Source organism: Typopeltis vanoorti, chromosome 18, assembly GCF_054136105.1.
Source record: "Typopeltis vanoorti isolate ZY-2024b chromosome 18, IOZ_Tvanoo_1.0, whole genome shotgun sequence".
Lineage (NCBI taxonomy): Eukaryota > Metazoa > Arthropoda > Arachnida > Uropygi > Thelyphonidae > Typopeltis > Typopeltis vanoorti.
The window spans coordinates 1206612-1230353 of record NC_143566.1 but is presented as its reverse complement, the minus strand read 5'-3'; the positions used below and the strand labels follow the sequence as shown (position 1 = coordinate 1230353).

The 23742-nt window shown below is 35.9% G+C and overlaps 1 protein-coding gene across 2 annotated transcripts in view; it reads left to right on the top strand.

The window, feature by feature from the left end:
• Positions 1 to 22560, top strand: part of CenB1A (Centaurin beta 1A) — a 627189-nt gene extending 604629 nt beyond the window's left edge. For both annotated transcript variants that reach the window (XM_090408048.1, XM_090408046.1), the window contains one exon: positions 22185 to 22560. In XM_090408048.1, the coding sequence (XP_090264174.1) occupies positions 22185 to 22279 (95 nt within the window). In that variant the 3' untranslated portion in view covers positions 22280 to 22560. The remainder of the gene's footprint in view (positions 1 to 22184) is intronic.
• The last annotated feature ends 1182 nt before the right edge of the window (positions 22561 to 23742 follow it).

Below are 23742 nucleotides of genomic sequence, written 5' to 3'. Positions count from 1 at the left end.
TCCTCTCAGATCCTTTCCTATATCATTGATGAACAAATTGAAAAGTAGTGGTTCAAGAACAGAACCCTGTGGCAACACCACTAGTCACAAGCCTTCTTTTGGACTCAACTCCACAGATCGCAGATAGTTATCCCTTAATAACCACATAAAATCCAATTCCTTCCTCCCGTGTGTCCTCTCCTCACTCCAATCAATACTACCATAGTTTAAATCTCCCATAATAATTACCCTCCTTCCACTCATTTCTTCTATTTGATTGTGCATACTATCACCTAGTCTATTGCAGCACCCAATTGTATATTTTGTTCTGCTAGCCACAGTCTCACACCAAATGGCCTCAAATGTGCTCTTTTCTCTCTCCTGCAATTGAACTTCTATTCTCCTTTGCTGCAGCTCATCAGCTATCATCAACATTACTCCTCCCCCCATTTTATTCTCCCTGTCATTCCTGAACACACTATACCCATCACATTCAATCCCACTAGCTATATCATCTACAGTCAGCCATGTTTCACTAATGCCAATAACCTGTGGTCTGGAAGTGCCAACTAAGGCCAAAACTTTTTCCTTCTTGTTCCTAATACTTCTAGCATTAGTGTACATGAATTGCAAACCCCTGTTAGCCCCATCCCTACCTTGATGCCTTATACTAACTATCCCATTCTGATTTGTTGTCCTTATTCACTCGGGCATATTATACTCATTTATACACTCAACTGCCTCCCTAAAGTCTGCATATCTACTCTCCCCCCCTTAATAAATCTAGTTTCCCTGATTCTACACTTCCACTTCATTCAACAACACTTTTTCAAGTCTCCTTACACCGAATCCATTCAAATGCAAACCATCCATCTTATATAGATCCTTTCGCCCATCGAACTCACTCCACAAATTCCACACCACTCGTCATGCATAACCCACGCATAAAGTCATTTGCAATTATGGCCCACCTTCTAAACACCTCGCTGTCATACCGTGGCAAAAGACTAATTATCCTAACTCTCTCACTCTTTTCTTTTGCTACCTTAAACAATTCATTCAGGTCCTCTATTATTTCCATTTTATCTCCTTTCAAGTCATTTGTACCTGCCACAACTATCATTTCTTTCACCCTTTCCTTTTGATCTCTAATAGACTCACTTACGTCCTTGATGGTTGCACCAGGTTGGTACGATTTTGTCAAATCCTCTACTAACACACCTCTTACTAACGAATCTCCATACAGCACTCGCTCCTTCATTTTGTTTACATTCACAATCATACTCTTATTTTTTCTATCATACTTTTTATTATTGGCTGGTACACTCGGTAGACATTTGTGCATACGCTCTAGCTGCCGCTTTGCTCTATGTATTGCTCTGCTCAACAACGCGATCTCACTCATTGCATCTATCTCATCTTTTTTATTATCTGTTAAACCATTAATTTGCTTTGTCTTAATACCATCATTCACACTTTCTACATTCACGCCCTCACAGTTCTCTGGTACAACCTCGCAATTTCTTATCATATCGCTATTTTCTTCATTCTGATATTTAATTCCTCATTTTCCTTACATTTTCTACACACATTCGAACTCCATTATCATCATCTACCGATACTCCAACCACTCTCCACAAACCGTACATTTCGCAGATAGTACACTGGATAATCTCCTTTATATTACAGTTATTGGACAAAGATAGCGAACCATTATTACTAGCCATTTTCCTTCTTACGGGAGCCAGGTGCTCGCTTCTATCGTATTTTATCAAATTAATAATTGAAACACCAAAAACACACAAACAGACACAGTAGGATACGCAAAGCAAACAAAACAACATAATATTCAAGCAAAATCGTCAATGATAACTTAAAATAATACATCTTATCAGGAGCTCTCAACAAACACTACAGACCACGAATCCCTCTAGTGGCCAACCTAAGTCGTAACCGACTTAGATACTGTCCCTGAGATACTGATTTGTCAGTAGTTGGATACACTAGTATTTGCACCATTCTTGTGCAATAGGATTACCATACATTCTCTCCACTTCTGTGGAATCTTCCCTGTTCTGAACTCAAATTATATACCCTGGTCAATGGAATAGCCAGTTCAGCTAAACACACTTTTAGCATCCATGCTGATATCACATCAGTTGCTACTGCAGAATTCTTATTCAGATTGTGCAACAGCTTAGTACTTCCTCTGCATACACATGAGTTTCCTCATCCATTCAAGAAGTAGCAGTAAGTTGAATGTTGCATATGCCAGGTTGATAGCTTTTAGCAGAATGCTTACTCATTAGTTGAACAATCTGTTCTGCGTTAGTGACCGCACACACTATCTGCATTCAGCAGTTATTCTTTCTTTTACTTGCAGCATAACAACAGAATTTTTTTGATTTGTCTGTAACTTTCAGAGCCAGTTTCTTTTCATACTCAGACTAAGCTTTCTATACAACACCTGTGACTCTTGTGGCCTGCTGCTTATAATTATCATATCTGACACCATCCTTATGCTCACAATGTTCCTTCCACATCATTGTTTTCTCATGAATCTCTTGCTTAATTAGATTACACATCCATTTCAATCCTACACCGTTTATTCTTCAAACTCTAGAGACACATTCTGATATTGCATCATTTAAGTATGTTTTAACCACTTCCCATGGACTGTCGATATCCCTCCCATCCAATAACTGATACCATGGCACAGAAACTAGTATACCACTCAGTTGTTCATAATTTCCTGCTTTGTAGTATAGAATGTAACCTTTTCTGAATGGAATATTCATAAACTTAGTCACCTCTGAAGCGAGTACCACATGATCACTGTCACCATTTGGAGACAGAATAGTTATGTCTTTAGCTGACCGCCCCCCCCGACACTATAATCTGACAACACTCTTTGACCTCAAGTTGTTCCTTCTGTCACATGCTGCTTGATGAGGTTGTTGCACAACAATGCAATTAATTCGGTTTCATTCTTCTCATGCAATTTCATAGCTACCCAATCATTGTTTGAATAATTAAAGTACCCCATTATGGTTACTCTTTTTGTCTATGTATTTATTTGTCGATGCATTTCTTCTTCACTAGAAACCAATCCACCAGGTCTGTAACAACACCCCACTGTGTAATTGATCTTGTTAAATTCCACCTTACACCAGATGGCTTCAAACTCACTGCTACATGAAAAACTGTTTCTAGTATTGCAGTCATAAGTCTCAATTCTAACTGGATTCAAGTCATTTGATTTCATTAGCAGCACATCCTTCTTCTGCTATCCTTCCTAAAAATACTGTATTCTTTGCACTCATTACCAGTTAGTATGTCTGCTTCTGATAGCCACGTCTCACTAATGCCTCAATATGAGGTCCCAATATATTAACCAAGGCAACAGACTCTATTCCTTTGTTCAAATACTCCTAGTTCAAAATCGTGTATAGACATAATAAATTACCTGCATCCTCTTTTGCATACACCTGTCTGTGGTCTGCATGAGACAGTTCAACAACTTGCAAGTCTCTGTTCTTATCTAGTTCATTATTTATGCTGACTTTATTACACATGCTTGTTAGGGCTGAACTGAATGAGTACAGAATTGTTCTCTCTTCATAATCATTTCCATAATAATAACCATTCCCATCATTAACACAGTTACCTAACACTATCACTCTTACACCCAGATTTTCATGATTCGTCCCATCAGAATTCAGTTTCCCTGACACACTCTCTCTCTCTCTCTCTCTCTCTCTCTCTCTGTTAGACCTCATATCAATTAATAATTTTTCAAGCCTCCAGATGCCTGACGCATTAAGTGCAGGCAGTCCTTCTTATACAAATCCAATCTGCCCTCAAACTCATTCCACACATCTGAAAACCAGCATCCATTCCTTCTACATAGCATATGCATTGAATTGTTTGCCATAATAGCCCTTCTTCATAATTCATTTCCATCATATCCAGGTGATATAATAATGATTTTTACTTACTCTCACTGTTCATATTATCATGGCATGATAATATCAACAGAAAAATCAAAAACTATAGCCTTTAAAGGACAAGATCCAGCAAGAACTAAAATAGTAATAGATAACAAGATCTTAGAACAGGTGAATTCATTTAACTACCTAGGATGTATGATCACATATGAAAATGAAAAAGATATAAAAACGTAAAAATTGCAAAATATCTAAAAATAACTGGTGTAATTAACTATATTTAAACCAAACCTAATTCAAAAACAAACCAGACTAAAAGTATACAATACATTAGCCCTACCAGTCAATGTATGGAAGCAAAATCTGGGCAATAAAACAAAAAGACAAACAAAGATTAATAACAGCAGAAATGAAGTTTATGAGAAAAACTGCAAAGTATACCCTGTTTGATCACAAAAGAAACGAAGAAATTATGAAAGAATTAAACCAAGAACCAGTAATAGAAAAAATTAAAAAATATAAACATAAATGGATGGAACACGTTCAAAGAATGTAAACAGAAAGATTACCAAAACAAGCCTTAAAGTACAAGCCATTAGGAAAAAGAAAACCAGGACGTCCTCTTAAACGATTCAGCGATGACCTCTAAGGCCGGAATAGGGGCCATGCTAGGCCTAAATCCTTGATACTCATGATGATGATGACTTTCTCTCACTTCTTCCAACAACCTTTTCGTATCCTTTCTCATACTGAATTTAGTTAAGTCATTGGTTCCTACCAGAATTATGACTTCGTTTGCTTTTCTTTTCTGTGTTTCAATTGTTTGCATTATATTTTTAATTTTTGCTCCTGGAATCTTGACTTTATAACCCACTCATCAATGCCACGTTTTATGATAGATTTATGATAGATGTAATTCCCTCATTGTCTATCTAATAATATGCTATAACTTCACGATTTCTGAGGTTAAATTATTTTCAACATCCTCTTGAATACATCTCTAGTGGAGAAAACTTTTTTGTTTACTCTTCACTTCCTCGACACAAAAGTCATTGATCTGTTTCATTGTTTTTTCTAAAGATAAAAACAATAAAACAGATAAAAATCACCAATTTTACACCAGAGCTAAATTACATCATCAATAAATTACTGATATGTACCCCCCAAGGGGTGTTCTGGTTACTATGACAGCACTACATGATTAAATTTACAATTATTGTTAATCTCCTATCAACAATTTTTTTTCCAAATCAATCTATTACTTGTATGCACTTCAACATTGTCATATCTAACATTTCGTGCTTCTAAGGTACTTCTGACCAAATCAATCCACCTAGACCTTGGTCTTCCTTTGGGTCTCTTTCCTGCCATCTTGGCATCAAACACGTATTTTGTTAATCTTTCTTCACCCATTCTATTCAAGTGGCCATACCACCTTAGATTACTCTGTGACTCATTCATGAATGCTAATATTGTCACGTTCCTTTCTAATATCTTTATTTTTAATGTGTTCTGTTATTGATTCAATCAGTTCACCCCCCTAATTTTGCTCAGAACTCTCATATCTGCAGTCTCTATTCTTTGCTCAAGTGTTTTATTTCTAAAACAATTCTGTTACATAACCTAAAACTGGTTTAAACACTGTCTTGTATACCATTAGTTTGGTATCTTGGCTAATTTCTCTCTTATTCCATATAAATTTATTCAGCTGGCTACCGACCATACCAGCTTTACTTATTCTGTCGTCTATTTCCAGATTTAATGTGCCATATTCATTAAAAACTGTGCCTAAATAGGTAATATATTTTGCTTGTTCTAAAAGATCTCCATTCAGAATACAGCTGAAGTTTTCTATGCTCCTGCCTATTTTCATAGTTTTGGTTTTTTTATTGATGATTTTCATACCGAATTTGGTTCAGCTGTTATTCAATTTAGTTAGTGAAACCTGGACACTTGCACTAGATGTGTTTAGGAGTACAACATCATCTGCATAAAGTAAAGAGCTAAGTTTGACATCTTCAATTCTAATATCAGGCTTGATGCCACTTTCTTTCATAATGTGATCCATATAGATGATGAATAAGAGTGTAGGTAATGTGCATCCTTGTCTAACCCCTAATTTTACATCAAACCATCTTCCTGTATTTCCTTCAATTCTAACTCCTGATTGACAACTTAAATATAGACTATATATTGCTCTGTATAATGTTCCATTCACCCCATATAATTGTAGTGTTTTGAAAAGCTGTTCTTTGGGCACCTTGTCATATGCATTTTCCAGATCTCCAAAACTAATGGACATATCCTTGTCATATTCACACAATTTCTCAACTATTTGTCTTACCCAGAACACTCAGGGGAGAAATTCCTCTGTAATTCTCACATTCAGTTTTATTCCATTTTTTATAAATGGGTGCTATGTGAACTCTACTACAATCATTGGGAATTCAACCTTCTGACCAGGCCCTCTGAATTATGCAGTGTACTGCAAAACTTTTATATTCTATACTTAAGCATTTCTTCTTGAATATCATCTACTCCTCCAGCTGCCTTTCCACATTTCAAGTTTTTGATGGCTTTTTTTCTACCTCAAGTATTGATATGTATTCTGCTTTGCATTCTTCTTCTTCTTGAAAATTTTCTAGTATGGTTCTGTCACTGCTTGGTTTGTTTAACAGTCTTTCAAAAAGTAATTACTCCAGACAGCTAGGATATCCTTCTCTTCAGTTTTCATGTCACTATTATCATCTTTGATTCCTTTTACAGTACTCTTTTCTTCATTTCTAAGCTTCTTCAATATAGTCTCCAGAAAATTTTGCCACCTTCTTGATATTTATTTTCTATATTCTTACCAAAGTGTTCCCATGATTTTTATATATCGACTTTTACACACAGCTTAGCTCGCTTACATTTTTCTCTGTATTCTTTTAGGGCACCTGCTGACTTATTTGCTAGGAACTTTTGGTATACTTTCTTCTTTTCCAGGACAGCTTCTCTAACTTCTTATGTGCAGCATGGTGTTCTTATTTTCTATCCTTGCAGACAACGTTCACCACATACCTCCCTAGCTGATCAATCAATGTTTTCTTCAGAGTTTGCCACTGAGATTCCAAAGTTTTGTTCTTGTTTTCAATTTGTTTCATTTTTTCTTCAATAATGTTTGTATAGTCGAGCCTACAATTTACTTGTAAAAGCTGCTCAACTTTCTTACATACTGTCTTTTCAATATGACATCCATTTGTATCCTGAACGAGCATGAAAATATCACTGTCAACAATGACGTAGTCAATGAGGCTTTTCTTGTTTCTTGTGTCTTCTCTCCATGTGAACTTGTGCACATCTTGATGTTGAATCATGGTGTTAGTAATGACTGGTCCATGTCCTGAGCAGAAGTCCAGTAAATTAGACCAACCACTCATAATATAACATTGAACCCAGTCCAATATTTTATTGTAGGCACATTAGAAAGAGAGAAATAACATTGAAACTTACCATAATTTCATCTTTTTGAAGATGCATATCTTTAACAATCAAAACAAAATGTTCCGAATTCTTGAGAAAGGAGGTGGTCAAGCCTGCTAAACATTTGAAAATCTTGACTAAATGGTTTTAAAGTTTATATGTAGGAGAATCATTGTCTTCTGTGATGTGTCTTGCTGGAATATTGTCCTCATTTATAGGCAAGCCATATAATCGGAGGATGAGAGAATGAACAGATAATCTTAAGTATCTAGGAAATTTTGACATTTACTTCTATACTTTCCTCGCATAAATGCATCATATCAGTATCTTCCTCAGCCTCTAAAACAAAAAACGGCATCCTTTCCACCCATCTAGCTACTCTTCTAAAATCCAAACACTCTTAGAATAAATACTGTTCACATGTTTGGGGTGGTGCATAAAATTTCCCTAAAAATTCTTGAAGCCATCCAGAGGAATGATGATCTTATTTAGATGATCTCTTTTACTGATTTACTTCAACTACCATTTCACCAGTGAATAGGCTGTTTTAGTATTTTTATTTTCTACTTCCATGCCAGCTTCTACACTGAACTGGTGTCAGTTATTCCTCTGCTTTCCATTGACCTATTAAAATATAACCATCAGTTGCACAGCATCCCTTAATCCAACTGCAAGTGCACTGATTTTGTTTCTCCTCTTCTTCTTTGTTCTACCTCTGTTCTCTGGAACAGTCTTCCTCAAGAAGAGTCTCCCAACAACTACAACCTCCATTTACTCAAACAAAAATGTTGACAGATTCCCTCTTATCTAAAAGATAAGCACTTGTTCTATTCTGGAACTCTCACCACATTTCCTATTTCACCAACAGTCATTTGCACATCATGACTTGTCATTTAAATCACAAATTGTTCATAGTCTACTATCATCTGATTTAAAGATCCACAACTTTTTTAGAGAATCTGAAGTTATACACTTTTCATGAAACAACTGAAGTCAAATGCATTTCAAACAAAGAACAGAGCAGCTGATCTTGATTACCATGTGCAGTGGTAAGTATAGCATCACTCCATCCTTCAATAATTTACCACTGCCATCATCAAATTCCTGAAATGCACTGCCAGGGAACATAGTTTTGTAGTACTCCATGAAAAGCTTATATTATTACTAAATGCCAATAAACAGTTTTTTCTCAAAATGAATTTGTCGGGACCTCAGTATTGTCAGATCTTATATTTTGGTCTTCCTGGCATCAGATACCTTCTTTTGTTAACATTATCTGTTTTAAGTGACCATACCACCTGATATTGCTCTACTAACATATTCCTGAATGAAAATAATGTCAAGTTCTTCCTTCCTATATCTTCATTTTAATATGATTCTGTCATTAATACCATCTGTTCAATCCCTTAATTTTTCTTATGATTTTTACATTGTTTTTATTGCCCTTTTTACAGATGGTTACTATGAGAAGTCTCTTTCAATCATCAAGAATTCAACCTTCCAACCATGCCTTCTGAATTATGCAGTGCAGCCACTGTAACTTTTGTAGTAGTTCCATATTTATTCAAGTTGGGATAGATAGTATTGTTTGTTGGATACAATCTACTCCAGCCGTTTTTCCACGTTTCATATTTTTGATGGCCTTTACCACCTCAAGTATTAGTTAGCCAGTTAGCAGATAATGATATAACTGTGAGATCCATGAAGGTAGGTATGACACCATCTTATGAAACCATATAAAGCTATTGGTTATAATGTACTTCTTGTCTCTCAATTTGTGTGCGCGCATGTGCATGCGTGTGTGTTCTCCTAGCTGGTTTGCTTGATTGAATGGTGAAAAACCTGAGTTTCCAGGAGGGAAAACCCTACCACTTCCATATGAGAATGGGTAACTTGCCCTCAATTGAAAAGCTCTGATAAAGGTTCTTCATGTTCTAAATGGGATTCAAACCTAGGGTCTTTCCAACCAAAGGGCATTGTTTCCCTTGATAAGTTGAAATTGAAGCTTTCAAGACAACAGTCAGGCTTTTCAAAAATGTTATAGTGATAATAAAGCTATCTACACTTTGTGTAAAATTAAAACACTGGTTTCACTTGAACAAGATGTACTTTTGACTGCATTCCTCTTGAATATTTTCTACTATTAATAAGTTTTAATAATGGCAAACTGTGAGCAGACATATAAAATCTCCACCTTTCTCACTTCTCCTAAGGACAAGCTTCCACATCTTAATTATCCAGGTGTTTACCAGATTCCTTGCTCTTGTGGATTATCTTATTTCGGACAAACAGAAAGATCTGCCTCTATTCGGCTAGAAGAACACCAGTCTTATATTCAATACCTTGAACCTGAACAGTCTAGACTTGCAGAACATGCCATCATCACTAGACATAGAGTTCATTGGAAAAAGACAAGAGTCCTTCATAAAAGTCGGTTCCTCATGGAACGGCTTTATAAAGAAAGATGTGAAACTTTACTTCACTCACTTAAATTAAACAGATATGATGGTTTACGTCTATCCCCTTTATGGGATATAGTACTTTATAATTCAGGTAGGAAATTTTTTGACCTTTTTATTTATCTTACACTAGCTACTTAGGTGGTGCTTTTTGGAATTGTCAGTTATTGTTTAATTTTGAGCTTAAAATGTACTGAAGATGCCTGTGACACACAGGCAAAAATTATACTATGAAATAATCTTTTTACGTGAGTTTTTCCGTTATTAATTTTGTATTTATTTTCTACTATTGTTTTCATCTCGTATTTCATATGGTCACTTAGGTTTTGAAAAATGTATTGGAAATGGTTTACAGTTGATTGACTAAGGTAATTTCTTTCTGAGAGTATGAACAGGTGGGATTGAAGAGTATGTTTTTTGCACAGATAGTGGTGGGTGATTGGAATGTGCTTCGTGAAAGTATGATGATTATGGTACTTAAACTCATCGGTTAATTATTATACATGATGTTGTTTCAAGAAATTAACAATGCAGACTAAATAATAACTAAAAATTTACTTATTGTTTCCAATATTTTTTTATGTAAGTTAAATTTGCATCTTCAGGAGAATGTTATTACACTTTTATTAACATGTGCATGCAGGCACACATCAGTAAAAGATAATGAACATGTGAATACGTTGACAAAATATTGGAAATAATAAGTAAATTTCTGGTTTTTGTTTAATCTGCATTGTCAATTTCCTGAAACAACATCATGTATAATAATAATAATCAACATATAAGCCCTAACCACCAGAATTACTATCATCCATGGTGATTCACTAGCATGCAAGGCCCACAAGTTCGATAAGTTGAAATTGAAGCTTTCAGGACAACAAGCGGGCTTTTCTAATATGTTATAGTGATAATAAAGCTATTTAAACTTGTGTAAAATTAAAATACTGGTTTCACTTGAACAAGATGCTCTGCGTTTATAAGAGGACGAGATTTGCCCTACCATGAGAACAAATTGGTCTGACATGCACTTTGCTTGCTAACAGTAATGAAGCTCTTCATATGGTGTAAGAGGAGCTCTTCACAGTGATGTATGCTGCCACCCTATAGACGATCCTCTTAGACATCTCCAGTGCATCAACTGAAAAGTAATTCAGAAAAGTAAAAACATCAGCACATCAAAAAGTTGGTCAACCTAGCAAAAAATTTGCAAAATCCTCAAGATTGCTTGAAAATAACATGTTTGACCTGTCCCTCACTACCCTAAGCAGACATCATCAACCCACTGATTTATGTTGCCATATTGCTTAAAGATTTGCTGATCCAAAACAAGCATGGAAAATACACAACCTTCCCTTCAATGATGTCAGCAATATAAAGCTCTACTAAATCTCAGAAATAGTAATCTTGAAAGCAGTTAAGGGTAATACAGCTGTAATTCTGAACCCTTGGATTACACTAAAAAAAATGACTGTCCATAGAGACCAGTGTGCCAACTAAACTATGACCCCACCAACATGATTGCATTCTTCTATAGACTCCTAAAAAATGGTGGAAAAATACAATTCTACCTGGTTGGTAGAAATGACCAACAAACTAAAATCTTACAATCCCAGATCCCTCCCCTCCCCCCCCCCCAAAAAAAAAATATATATATATATGGACTTGTAAAATCCATAAGGAGAATCTACCATGCCCAATTGTAGATGGCATAGATTGGTTAACCTACAAACTGGCCAAAGTGCTCTCTCATATTACTGGCAACCTCTTCATGAACACCTCTTCACATAAAAAACTCACCTCGCTTTAAGTCCAGTATGCAATATCTTACCCTCCTCAACACTGACTTAATGGTCAGTTTCAACATTTCCTCACTGTTCATGAACATCAGTGTCCCTTCCCCGCTCACAAACATCCCACTTAAATACACCTTTATTCTAATTAGAATTTCCTCCCAACATCTCAGCCTTGTTTCAGTTCACCATATACTTGGGTGAGTTCATTTGGCAAGGAAAATTCTATAAACAAATAGAGGGAGGATACAGACATGGGCTTTGCTTTTTCTCTCACTCCTTCCACCCAGCAAACTTTTTGTATGAAGACATTGGAAAAGAATTTCTTAAATCTACCCTTCCCCCATCCAAACTCTACTCTCTGGCTACACAATGTAGACAATGTGTTTGCTTATTTGGTGACATAACTAGAACTGTAAAGACTTTCAGCTCTTATTTGAATAGTCAACATCCAAGGATCCAATTCACAACAGAAAGTAACAACAGTCTGCCCTTCCTAGATTCCCTAGTTACAAGACTACTAGATGGATCTTGGCAATCACCATCTACAGAATTCCCTCCCCCCACACACACACACAAGTAAATACATCCAACAACAGTCACATCTTGTTTATTTTGTATATGAATGCTATAGAGAAAGATTTTATTATTATTATTATTATTATTATCCTAAGACCCCATGGAAGACTCATCTGGGAGGTCCTTTTATCATACACACAGCTCATCATACTGCTCCTTAAACACACTCAAATTCTCTGCAGACACCACCCTCTCAGGCAAAGCATTCAATCATTCACAATTCTGCATGCAAAAAACCTGCTTCTCATTCCACTGCTTACACCATCCTTATACAACTTCTAGGGATGACCTCTGGTTCTCCCATGATTTCCTACCATTTTGTTCTCCCATGATTTCCTACCATTTTCTGTAAAACCTCTCCAACATTGATCTTATAATACGTGTGTAGAGGCTTAAGTGCTGTGAGGACATCATGTTGGAGGCTTAATGGAGCAGCAAATTTTTTGCTGCTGCTTCTAAGAAGCAGCTCTCAAAAACCAACCAAATCTCAATAAATATGGTTGCATTAAGCTTCCGAAGATTTGGGAAACACTCATCACCAGAGTTCCCACCTTACATTCCAGGCCACCTACTACTGCCCTTAGAGGGCGCTCTACCTAGATAGGACTTTAGTGTCACCCACGTGGTTGGGCTTAGTATTGTTTGTTATTTGTGCATATGTTACATTAATTTTTTTGTAATCCCTGTAGATGTCCTAGTGACTAGGACGAAATATAGGAAGTATTAAAGTCTATTTTAATTCTTTTTGAGTGTTGTAAAAAATCCATTAAGCCTCCAACATGATTGATCTTATAACAACTTCTTAATAACTTGTGGGAATCTATCATATCCACTAGACTCTGTAAATTGCATCTTCTCAATCTTTCAACATTCCAGAAGTCAGAAACTACTTTGGTCAATCGCCTCTGGACTCTTTCCAGCATCTCTTTGTCCTTTTGAAAACCATGTGACCAAATCTGGGCACAGTAGTCCAGCAATGGAACAAGAATTTCCTTACTTCTACAAGTCTGTGTCCTCCACATCACTCCCAGAATTCTTTGTGTTGTCCTCACAATTTTGGCAACGTGTCCCCCCCCTAAATTTCAGATTCTTATCCACCAAAAGATCTCTTATTTCCTCCACCTCCAACAATATATCTCCACTAAGCGAAAATTCTACATCCCATCTTTGTTTCCCAAATTTTAAAACCTTATATTTTTTTTCAGCATTGAACTTTCATTCCCATTCCTGTGCCCATTCACTCAGTCTATTCAAGTCTTCTTTTAAGGCCACAACATCTTCTCTACTCTTCATAGTTTGTCCAACTTTGCATCATCTGCAAACAACTGAATATCTCCATCCAAATCTTTGCCAATAGTATTAACATACAGGTTAAACAGCAATGGCTCTAAAACAGACTCGTGAGGCACACCACTAGTGATTTTCCTCTTCCTGGATATTGCTCCCCCATACACAACTTGCTGATACCTATCAGATAGCCAGTCTCAAATCCAATGCACTAAACTAATATCCAACCCCATCTGCTCTAGTTTGACTATCAACTTATCATGTGGTAATTTATCAAAAGCCTTTGCGAAATCTAAGTATATTACTGTGTATCCCTCTCCTCTGTCCAAGTAAGCCGTCACCTTATTGTAATAAGTAAGTAGATTACTAAACATGACGTCCCTTAGCAAATCTGTATTGCATGCTTAATCTCTTCATTCATCCATTTCACACTACCTTATTTAACCTTCTAACCCTTGGAATATATTTAGACATTGCTTCTACCAGATGGTTTCTTGAATATCCCCCAAGCTGCATTGATCTCTTTTCCAGCTAACTCCTCATTCCATGCAACACCAGCAAACTGTCTTCTGAGTTCTTCAAAATCACCAGCTTTGTAATTCCATACATACTCTTTTCTCACAGAGGTCCTCACACTGCTGGAAATCACCCAGGTAATCACATCATGGTCACTCTCGCCAACTGGTGGGTGATTTGACACCTAATTTATAATTACATTCTCTGATGAGATGATCAAATTCAAGACCCTCAATCCTTGTGTGCCCTCTGTTACATACTGTCTGAGATAGTTGTCCCTCAAAAACTCAAGAAACTAATTTTCTTTACTTCCAGTTGCTATCTCATCATCCCAGTCTATATTGCCATAATTAAAATCACCCATAATGATCACTCTTTTTTTATTTGCTTTGCTAATTTGATTATACATATCATAGTCACTACCATCCACATTACCTGGTCTATAACAACATCTGACCAAGTATTTCATTCCATTCACCTCTATCTCACACCATACCGCAAAACCACTGGCACTATTTCCCCTCTTGCATCTCTACTTTGTATGGACATAACTCTTTATCATCAATATCACCCCCCCCCTCCCTTTTTACCCTTTCTATCCTCACGAAACACATTATACCCTTCCATCTGTATTCCTGTCAGGATGTCATCCTCATCCAACCATGTCTTACTTATTCAACAATATTTGGGTGAACTGACTCAATTAATGCAGCCATTTCATTTGCCTTGTTTCTTACACTTCTAGCATTCACATACAAACACAGCAGCTAGTTCCACTGATACCGCTTATTCGATGTGACTTCTCCATGCTTAATCGAGCCATTTCTTTTCCTCCTTATTCATCTTAGAACCTTCTTCATGTTTATGGAGAGATATTCAGTTGTTTGCTGATAATGCAAAATTAGGGATGACAATAGTTAATAAAGTGCAAAATGTAAGGTTATGCACTTTGGTACTGGATTGCAGGAAGTTGATGAGGCTAGGTACTTGGGGGTAATAGTGAACAGAGAGTTGATGTTCAGAGGGCATATTGCAAAAGATTGTAAAATAGCTCAAAGGATTACTTGGATGTTGAAAAACACAATAACAAGTAAAGATTGCGAAGTTATTATCCCTCTCTGTAAAACTATCATTCAGCCACATGTTGATTACTTTCACAAATTTGGTCACATGGGTTTCTTGGGGATCAGGAGGTAGTAGAGAGGATTCAGAGATGGTTGACCAAGCTGGTGTCAGGTCTGTAGAATACTCTGCAAATAGGTTGAAGGTGTGTGTGAGAGAGTTACAAAAGTTTAGTTAATAAGTGGAAAAGAGAGGGGCATTATAGAAACTTGTAAAATATTAAAGGGTTTTTATAAAATTGATGCAAAGGAAATTTTTCAATATTGACAAATAGGTCTGTTCCGTTAGCCTAGTGACTATGCACTTCACAACCATATGCCTGGGGAAGGAGTGTTCTAGATTCGATTCTCATCAATGATGTGAGGAGCTCAAGGATCTTCCCCAAGTTTATCTGGGATTTTTCATCCCTCAAGCAGGCAAACCGGCCCTATGAACACACAGGCTACAGTCATAGAATACTTTCAGGAATAAGGAGTAACCACCCTATTCCATAGGATTTCGGTTCCGAATGCCTACAAGGTAAAAAGTGTAGGTCTGCGCGTGAGCGTAAATTAGGAAAATGACAAATAGAGAACTAAATATTTTGCATGGAGAGTGGTGAACAAGTGGATTGGATTGCAAGAATTAGTTGTCAGTGCCCTGACAGTGAATAAGTTTAAGAAGCGGTATCATAGGTTTTGTGTATATAAAAGTTAGTATGGGACTCCATGGAGATATCATGTAATGATAATAATAATCACCCTCCCAGTAATATAGCACTATAAAAACCCTAGTCCACTAGGTAAAATTGATTTGCACTGATAATGCTGTACCCACCACAGCACTCAACCGCTTACAAAACATCTTTTTTTAGTTAATGGCTATCCCCCCCTCCCCCACCAGATAAAAAGAATACCAACATCCCATGTCCCCCTCCTACCCTCTTCTAAACATTGATTACAGCAAATCCATCACCATTCCTTATATCCATGGCCTCTCTGAAAAGGTGAAAGTTGACCAAGATCATCTTAAAAACACACAGTCTTGGGACTACTTACAAACCACATAGAAAGTTAGCATCCTTTATCAATTTGCATAAAGACCACCTGTAACCTCTGGATTTACCTTTGGGTCTACAGCTATTTATAATTTGCCCAAACAGGTAGGATAGCCAACATCAAAATATCAGAACACCAAGACATCCATTTCCACCATTAAGGCCACTCGGGTTTGGCATACCATTGACAGGTATCACAAGAACCAATGGGCTAAAAGCCACCTTACTCCACTGAAGCAAATTGAAATTTGAGAGGCCTTTCCTCAATTCTATTTCTGCTGTCATGAACTATTCCAACCTGAAGAAATATGGTTGCATCAAACTACCTCTCATATAGGAAATTCTCATCTGCAGACCAACCATGAAAACCAAACCAAAACCAAACTAAAAGCCACCTTACTCCACTGAAGCAAATTGAAATTTGAGAGGCCTTTCCTCAAATCTATTTCTGCTCTCATGAGCTATTCCAACCTGAAGAAATATGGTTGCATCAAACTACCTCTCATATAGGAAATTCTCATCTGGAGACCAACCATGAAAACCAAACCAAAACCAATAGGTGCCATAGTTTTTGGATTTTAGGTCTTCCTGTATTTCTCCTGTTAATCTTTTACTGAGCCAGCCTGGTTGGCCAAGTGGTTAGTATATCCACTCACCAGCCAAGAGGCTGCAGGTTCGAATTCCATCAAGGACATGGATGTTTGTGATTGTCATACTAACCCTTTACCATATGCACTGCTGTAACTTGTGTCCTGGCACAGTATCACCTTTGATGTCTTTGTGCCATAAAAAAAAAAAAAAAAATCAAATCTTTTACTGAAATGTGCCTACATGCACATGGATTAATCCCCTGAAGATGCAGATTTAATTTTGGCAAAATATTGAAAATAAGTAAAGTTTCAGTTATTTTATCTCTATTGTCAATTTCCTGAAACATCATCATCTGGGGTGTAATTTGTGGGAAGATATTGAATCTTTTTATCTCTGTAAAGCGACTATACCAATTTGTTTAAATTACTTGTGCTTATTTTGGAAAAAGTGAATTTACAAGAGTTCAATCTGATTGGTGCAATGACTTTTAACTTCATTTCTTTTAGGAAATGACTCTAGACCAAATAAAAAAATAATTTATATTTAATGAAATTGAATTAAACTATATATATTGTGAATATATTGAAATAAATAACAACACAACTGTTTTGATCCAAGGCCTTCTAAATACGAGGGCTGTTCAATAAGTAATAAGACTAATTTTACTGTCGCGAAACCACTCATCACAATATTAATTTCTGTGGAATAAAGAAATGTTGCTGTCTGTATTAACAAAAGAGGTTGATAGATGGCATATATGGGCTGATGTGCCAGAGTGTCACGTGACTAAACGCAAGCTTGTTTCGGTGCGCCTACTGACCGCGACCAGTCGTCGAAATGGAAGCATCCTTGGAACAGCGTTATGAGATTAAATTTTGTGTGCGTTTGAAAAAATTGGCATTGGACACTTTTAACATGATACGTGAAGCTTTCCACGATGAAGCAATGTTGAGGGCAAGTGTTTTTCGCTGGCATAAAACTTTTAAGGAAGGAAGGCAAAATGTGGAAGATCTTGAACCTGAGGGAAGACCTTCAACGTCCATCACAGAGACAATGATCAACACAGCAGCGATTATCATCAAGGAGGATCACAGAATTACAGTATGCCAGCTGCATGTTGTCCTGAATATTTCTGTGGGAAGCGTTCACTCAATCATGGCTGAACATTTGGGACTGAAACGTGTTTGCGCCCGATGGATTCCCAAACTCATGACACCGGAGCAAATGCAGCATCGAGTGGATGTGTGCACAGAATGAAAAGAAAGACTGGAACAAGAAGGCGACAACTTCTTAAAACGCATCATTACAGCAGATGAAGCTTGGTTGTATCACTATGACCCTACAATGAAACAACAAAGCAGTGAATGGAAGCATCCATCTTTGCCTACCCCCAAGAAAGCAAAAACTGTAAAATCGGCTGGTAAAGTTATGACCATAATGTTTTTTGACTACGAAGGCATTGTTTACCAACACGCTGTAGAACCCAGGAATACTGTAAACGGCTCCTACTATGCAGATGTTTTACGGACAATGGTACAGCACGTCAAAAGGAAGCATCCATTGCTGAAGAATGGCTTCTTATTGCACCACGATAATGCAAGGCCACATATTGCTTGTGGTGTAGTGGACGTTTTGCAGAAGAACAACATAGATATTCTACCACACCCTCCATACAGTCCTGATCTCACACCGTGCGATTTCTGACTGTTTCCTCAGCTCAAGAAACCACTAAGATGCTGTCATTTCGAAAGCAACAAAGCGTGTGTAAAAGCTGCGGAGGTGGTTTTGAAAGAACTCTCAAAAAACGGACTTTCACATGTGTTTAAGAAGTGGACGCAATGTTGGGACAAATGCATCGCGTCTCACGGTAGTTACTTCGAAAAAGACCATGTAAATGATGACAATTAAAGGTAATCTGTTTTCTGTATAAATATAGTCTTATAACTTATTGAAAGCCTCCATAAAAACTATATTTTTGATATCCCTTTAACTTTAGAGGATAAAGTCATTCTCTCACTGACTGATTCTATTAATAGTTTGGTTTATGTGAACTTAATCAGTCTACCAGACTGAACATTTTGTTTTTCACAACAAATTCCTACAAACAATAAATGCTCATTAGAGTCGTTCTTTATCAGGCCTTTTCTCGATATATAAATCTTCTTAACTTAGATGGGAACTATGCATTGTTTCCTAATTTAGCATATATTTTTCCATTTATCTTCACTGCTTCACTGAGCATAAATATTCTTAACTCAGGCCATTTAATTACAAGAAGCATAAATCACATTCTTTACCAGAGATAAAATAATTTCTTTTACTACTTTATAAACAATGTATTAAAGTATAGGCTCTTCATTAATGCCACTTTATATTAAAATAACTTTCATGGCTTACCCATGTAATAAAAAATATATAGATTTATTCAAAAACTGGGGGATAGAGTATTAACTACATTCAAAATATGAATCAGAATAATGAGTCATAAATCATGCATATGCATTATTTATGATTACAATTGTAGTAATTGCATAGATAATAATTATTAATTTAACAAAACAAAATAAAAAAACAACTTATGAACTATTAATAATGACCACTTCTCAAAACTTTGTTGTTTTTGTTTAATGATTTTAAATAATTTTTACCTATGCTTGGGCCATTGTTGTTTAATTTGTATATAAATGATATAGGAAATGGCTTAAAGGGAGATATTCAGTTGTTTGCTGATGATGCAAAGTTGAGTAGTGCAATTAAAAATCAAGCTGATGTTGAAAGTTTGCAGGATGATTTAAATAAGCTGGTAGAATGGGCATAAGGTAATGGATGTCAGTTCAATGTGGAAAAGTGTAAAGTTATGACACAAGATTGCACATAGGATTACTTGGTTGTTGAGGAACACACTGACATCCAGAGATAAAGAGATTATTATTCCCCTTTATAAAGCGTTAATACTTCCACATTTGGATTACTGTGCTCAGGTTTGGTCACCTGGATTCCTTGGAGATGAGGAGGCTGTGGAGAGGGTTCAGAGAAGAGTGACTAAGTTGGTGAGTGATGTAAAAAATGCTCCCTACATTGATAGCTTGTGGATTGCAAAGGTTGGTTAATAGGCGAAGAAGAGGGGATATGATAGAAACATTTAAATTACTGAAAAGTTTTTATAGGATTGATGCAGGAGAAATGTTTCAGCTGTGTGATAGTGATGGAAGAACAAGAGGTCATCCCTGGAAATTAATCTTCTTCTTTAAAGAAATTCTTCTTCTGTAAATAAATTCAAGAAGAGATATGACAGATATTGTTTTGCTAGTTTGGGTCTCCCACGATGAGTCTACTGACTCCATGGAGATACCTGTAATAATAATAATCTATGCAACTTCTACAATTGTTCCTTTAAACTCTAATAGTGTAATATCATATACTTCAGCTGCAAATGACACATAAGCTAATATATGCATGAATTATGATTCATCTTTTGAATGTAATTAATGGTCTGTCTCCCCGATGATGTCCATGTAATATTGGAGGAAATATATTTTCCTCCAATAATATATGCATGAATTATGATTCATCTTTTGAATGTAATTAATGGTCTGTCTCCCCGATGATGTCCATGTAATATTGGAGGAAATATATTTTATCTCCTTTTATTACTATTCACTTGTTGGCATCTCAACTTTTCTCCATCAAAGGATTCCTGGAATCCTCTGTTAATAAATTTAGACTGCCAAGTTTTTAAAAACTTCTTAAAACAAAATTTTCTGGTCTCTATTCTCAATCTTCTATTCTCTCTCTCTCTCTCTTCATGTTTCCTCTTGTTACCCTGGTACTGAACCTTCTATCTGTCAGCTGTCAATTACCCATCAACCTCATCAGTTGTTCAAATAAGCAGCAAACATGAAGTCAGTGATGGCTGACACATTATCATCGTTAGCAAAAAGAGAATGTCTTTACAGTGAACAACAGATATCAATACACTTGACAATTATGAATTACAATAAAGAATCATTGAATTATTACAACTAACAGACTATAGTGAGTACAATAAATCTCATATATTTTACATTTTTTTCTTTAATATAAATATCAGTTTCTCATTGGAAACATTGCAAATGCTGATCATACAGGATTATGATTTAGTCTCCTGGTTTTCAAGGGGATGACGATGAATTTTAGAGGATCCAGAGGAGGTTTGCAAAGTAAGTGTCAGGTCTATAGAATGCCAAATGCAAGGAGAAATTGAGAGAATGTAACTTGCAGAGCCTTGTGAATAGAAGGAGAGGTGATATGATTGAGACATAAGTTGATGAGAGGTTGCTACCAAATTAATGTGGAGGTTTTTCACAGAGCAGAGTGAGACAAGGGTAGAACAAGAATCCATTCCTTGAGGATGTTGCAAGGGAGTGAGAAGCAGATTCTTTGCATGGAGAGTGATTGGTGACTGGGATTCATTGCCTGAATGGGTTTAAGATTGGTTTGATAATCTTTTTGCATGAGAGAGTATGAACCTCCTGCGATGAGTCCTTTGACTTTATGGAAGTCAACTGCTAATAATAATAATAATATATTATTATTTCTTGACTCTATAGTTTACATCTGAAAGCTGCTCCACTTTGATTCTTTTTAAAACTTTCTTATATACTTTTCTTGTTGGTATGATATTCATTTTTTTATCCTGCTCAAAACTAAATGCTCACCACATCCTACTTCACATCTCCTGTATACTCTTGTGTCCTTAAACCAGTGTGAGGATTAACAATAACATAGTGTGACTTTTCTTATTTCGCTTGTCTTCTTGCCATGTCAATTTGTATATATCTTTATGTTGGAATATGTCGGTACAACTAATCCATTTTTTGAACGAATTCAGTAGGTACTTTACCATTATTATTAGCTTTACTCTTTTCTAAAAATTTTCTGAATACTTTTCTATATGTTTGATATTCATTTCCTACTTGACTGTTGGATCTCCAACAGGGATCAACTTTTTCTTCATCTTTGTTTGCTGCCTTCTCTACTGAAAAATCCTCCGCTTCTTCTTTAGTAGAACCTTCTGTAGCATCATCAGCTGAAATGAGTCTCATTTTATCCACTTTCCCATTTTATTATTTGTCAACATCACTCTACTTGAAATTGCTTGCAATTCAAGTAGAATAACTAATCCTTAATGCACTCCAACAATGTTACAGCAGCAGACTTTCAATCTTTATTCTCTCTTTTCTTTTTCGATTTTTTTCAATAATTCTTTCATTCCATACTTATTTTTTTCTGTCTTTCATTCCTTAAAAACTATAAATTCTCTGTAAGATGATTTTCAGGATTGATATTCTAAAACTAAAAGTGGAATATATCTGATGATTTTTATATTATATATTAAATGTTATCCCTTTTCTTCTCTCTCTCTCTCTCTCTCTAGGAGATGAAACCTTCAATGAAGTTGTTAGAGATTTTTCTCAGATTGCTTCAAATAATCCAGAAATCTTAAGAAGACAGCCAAGCTTAGCAGAATGAGTAATTGCATATATGATATAGTGAAGCAGTTATTACTTCAAGTAGTAAATTGCATTAAGACCATTACTGCCAGTAATAATACTTTGCATATTAAACATTATGTATATAAAAAATGTTTTAATGAAATATTTACGCTAACTTAACTAATTTTTTTTTTATAAATGAGTTCTGTCTAAATTTAAATGAGAAATGTATATATTTTTATTTCGTAACTCTTATAGTTCATTAATTTCCTCTACAGTCTGTAAATTGTTTAAATATTAAATGTTTTTTTGACTGTGTTTCACATTTTTATCCTTCCTTCTATATGAAAATCTTGTACGACCTCCTCAGCATTCCAGCCATAATGAGCAGATAAGGAATGGCAATGATAACCTCTTTTGATCTATAAATATTGCCATTCCTTTAATATAATGTACATTTCTAATTCATAAGGATGTTTAAAATACCAGAAATCTACCAATAATCAAATTGCTACCATAACTGCTGCCAGTTCAGCAGCAAAATGCATAAAAATAATGAAAAATCTGCAAACAAGCTAACATTAAATTTCCTAATAGGATGTTCTTATGCAAAGAGCATGAAAGAGGTAAATGGAAGGAAGGAAGAAATTACAGCCTGGTTAGCCAAGTGGTTAATATATCTGCTCTCCAACCAACACATGCCATTGATCTGAATCCTCTCCCACATGGATGTTTGCGATTGTTTGTGGGAAACAAATTTCATTACTTGGTGTGAGATCATTGCCCCATTTACTAATCAGTAAGTGGACAGGATTTCTGACGTAATCTCCAATGTGTGTGTACTGTATGTAATTTTAAAAAAATTAGAGAAAAAAATTTAAAAGCAACTGAAATAGATATGTAAGAAAATGATGTGAAGCTTTATTATTATGATTACACAGACAATTCCATTGAGTCTGGATGCTTGTCATGGGAGGTACACACTAATTCCACAAGGTCTCACAAATCTATGCTTAGACTCACTAACTGACAAGAGCATTCACAGCTATGTCTACTCACCCATTCTGCTCTCTCAGAAAACTTCCCTTACTAACTATACTGTTAACCTTCAGTAGTAGCACTCCTTGTTCTCTCACATTTACCATTCATTGAAAACTTTCTCTAGTATCTACTCTAATAAAACTTTTTAGTAATTTAGGTTTTTCTCTCATATCTCCTTTTTTCCTCCTATCATCTAAACTTTATAACTTACAGACCTTCAGTCTGTTCTCGTAGGTAGCACTCCACACACCATTCACCATTTTGACAACTGGCCTCTAAATCCTCTCCACCATTTCCACATTCCCAAGAAAACCAGATGCCCAAATCTCTGCACAGTAGTCCAGATTTGGTTATATCTGCCTTATAAAGAGAGAGATTAATATCCTTTCTTTTAAGAGATTAATATCTCCTTATCTGCTTGTGAGTACATTTCTTAATAACCAGTGATCCTTTGAGTTA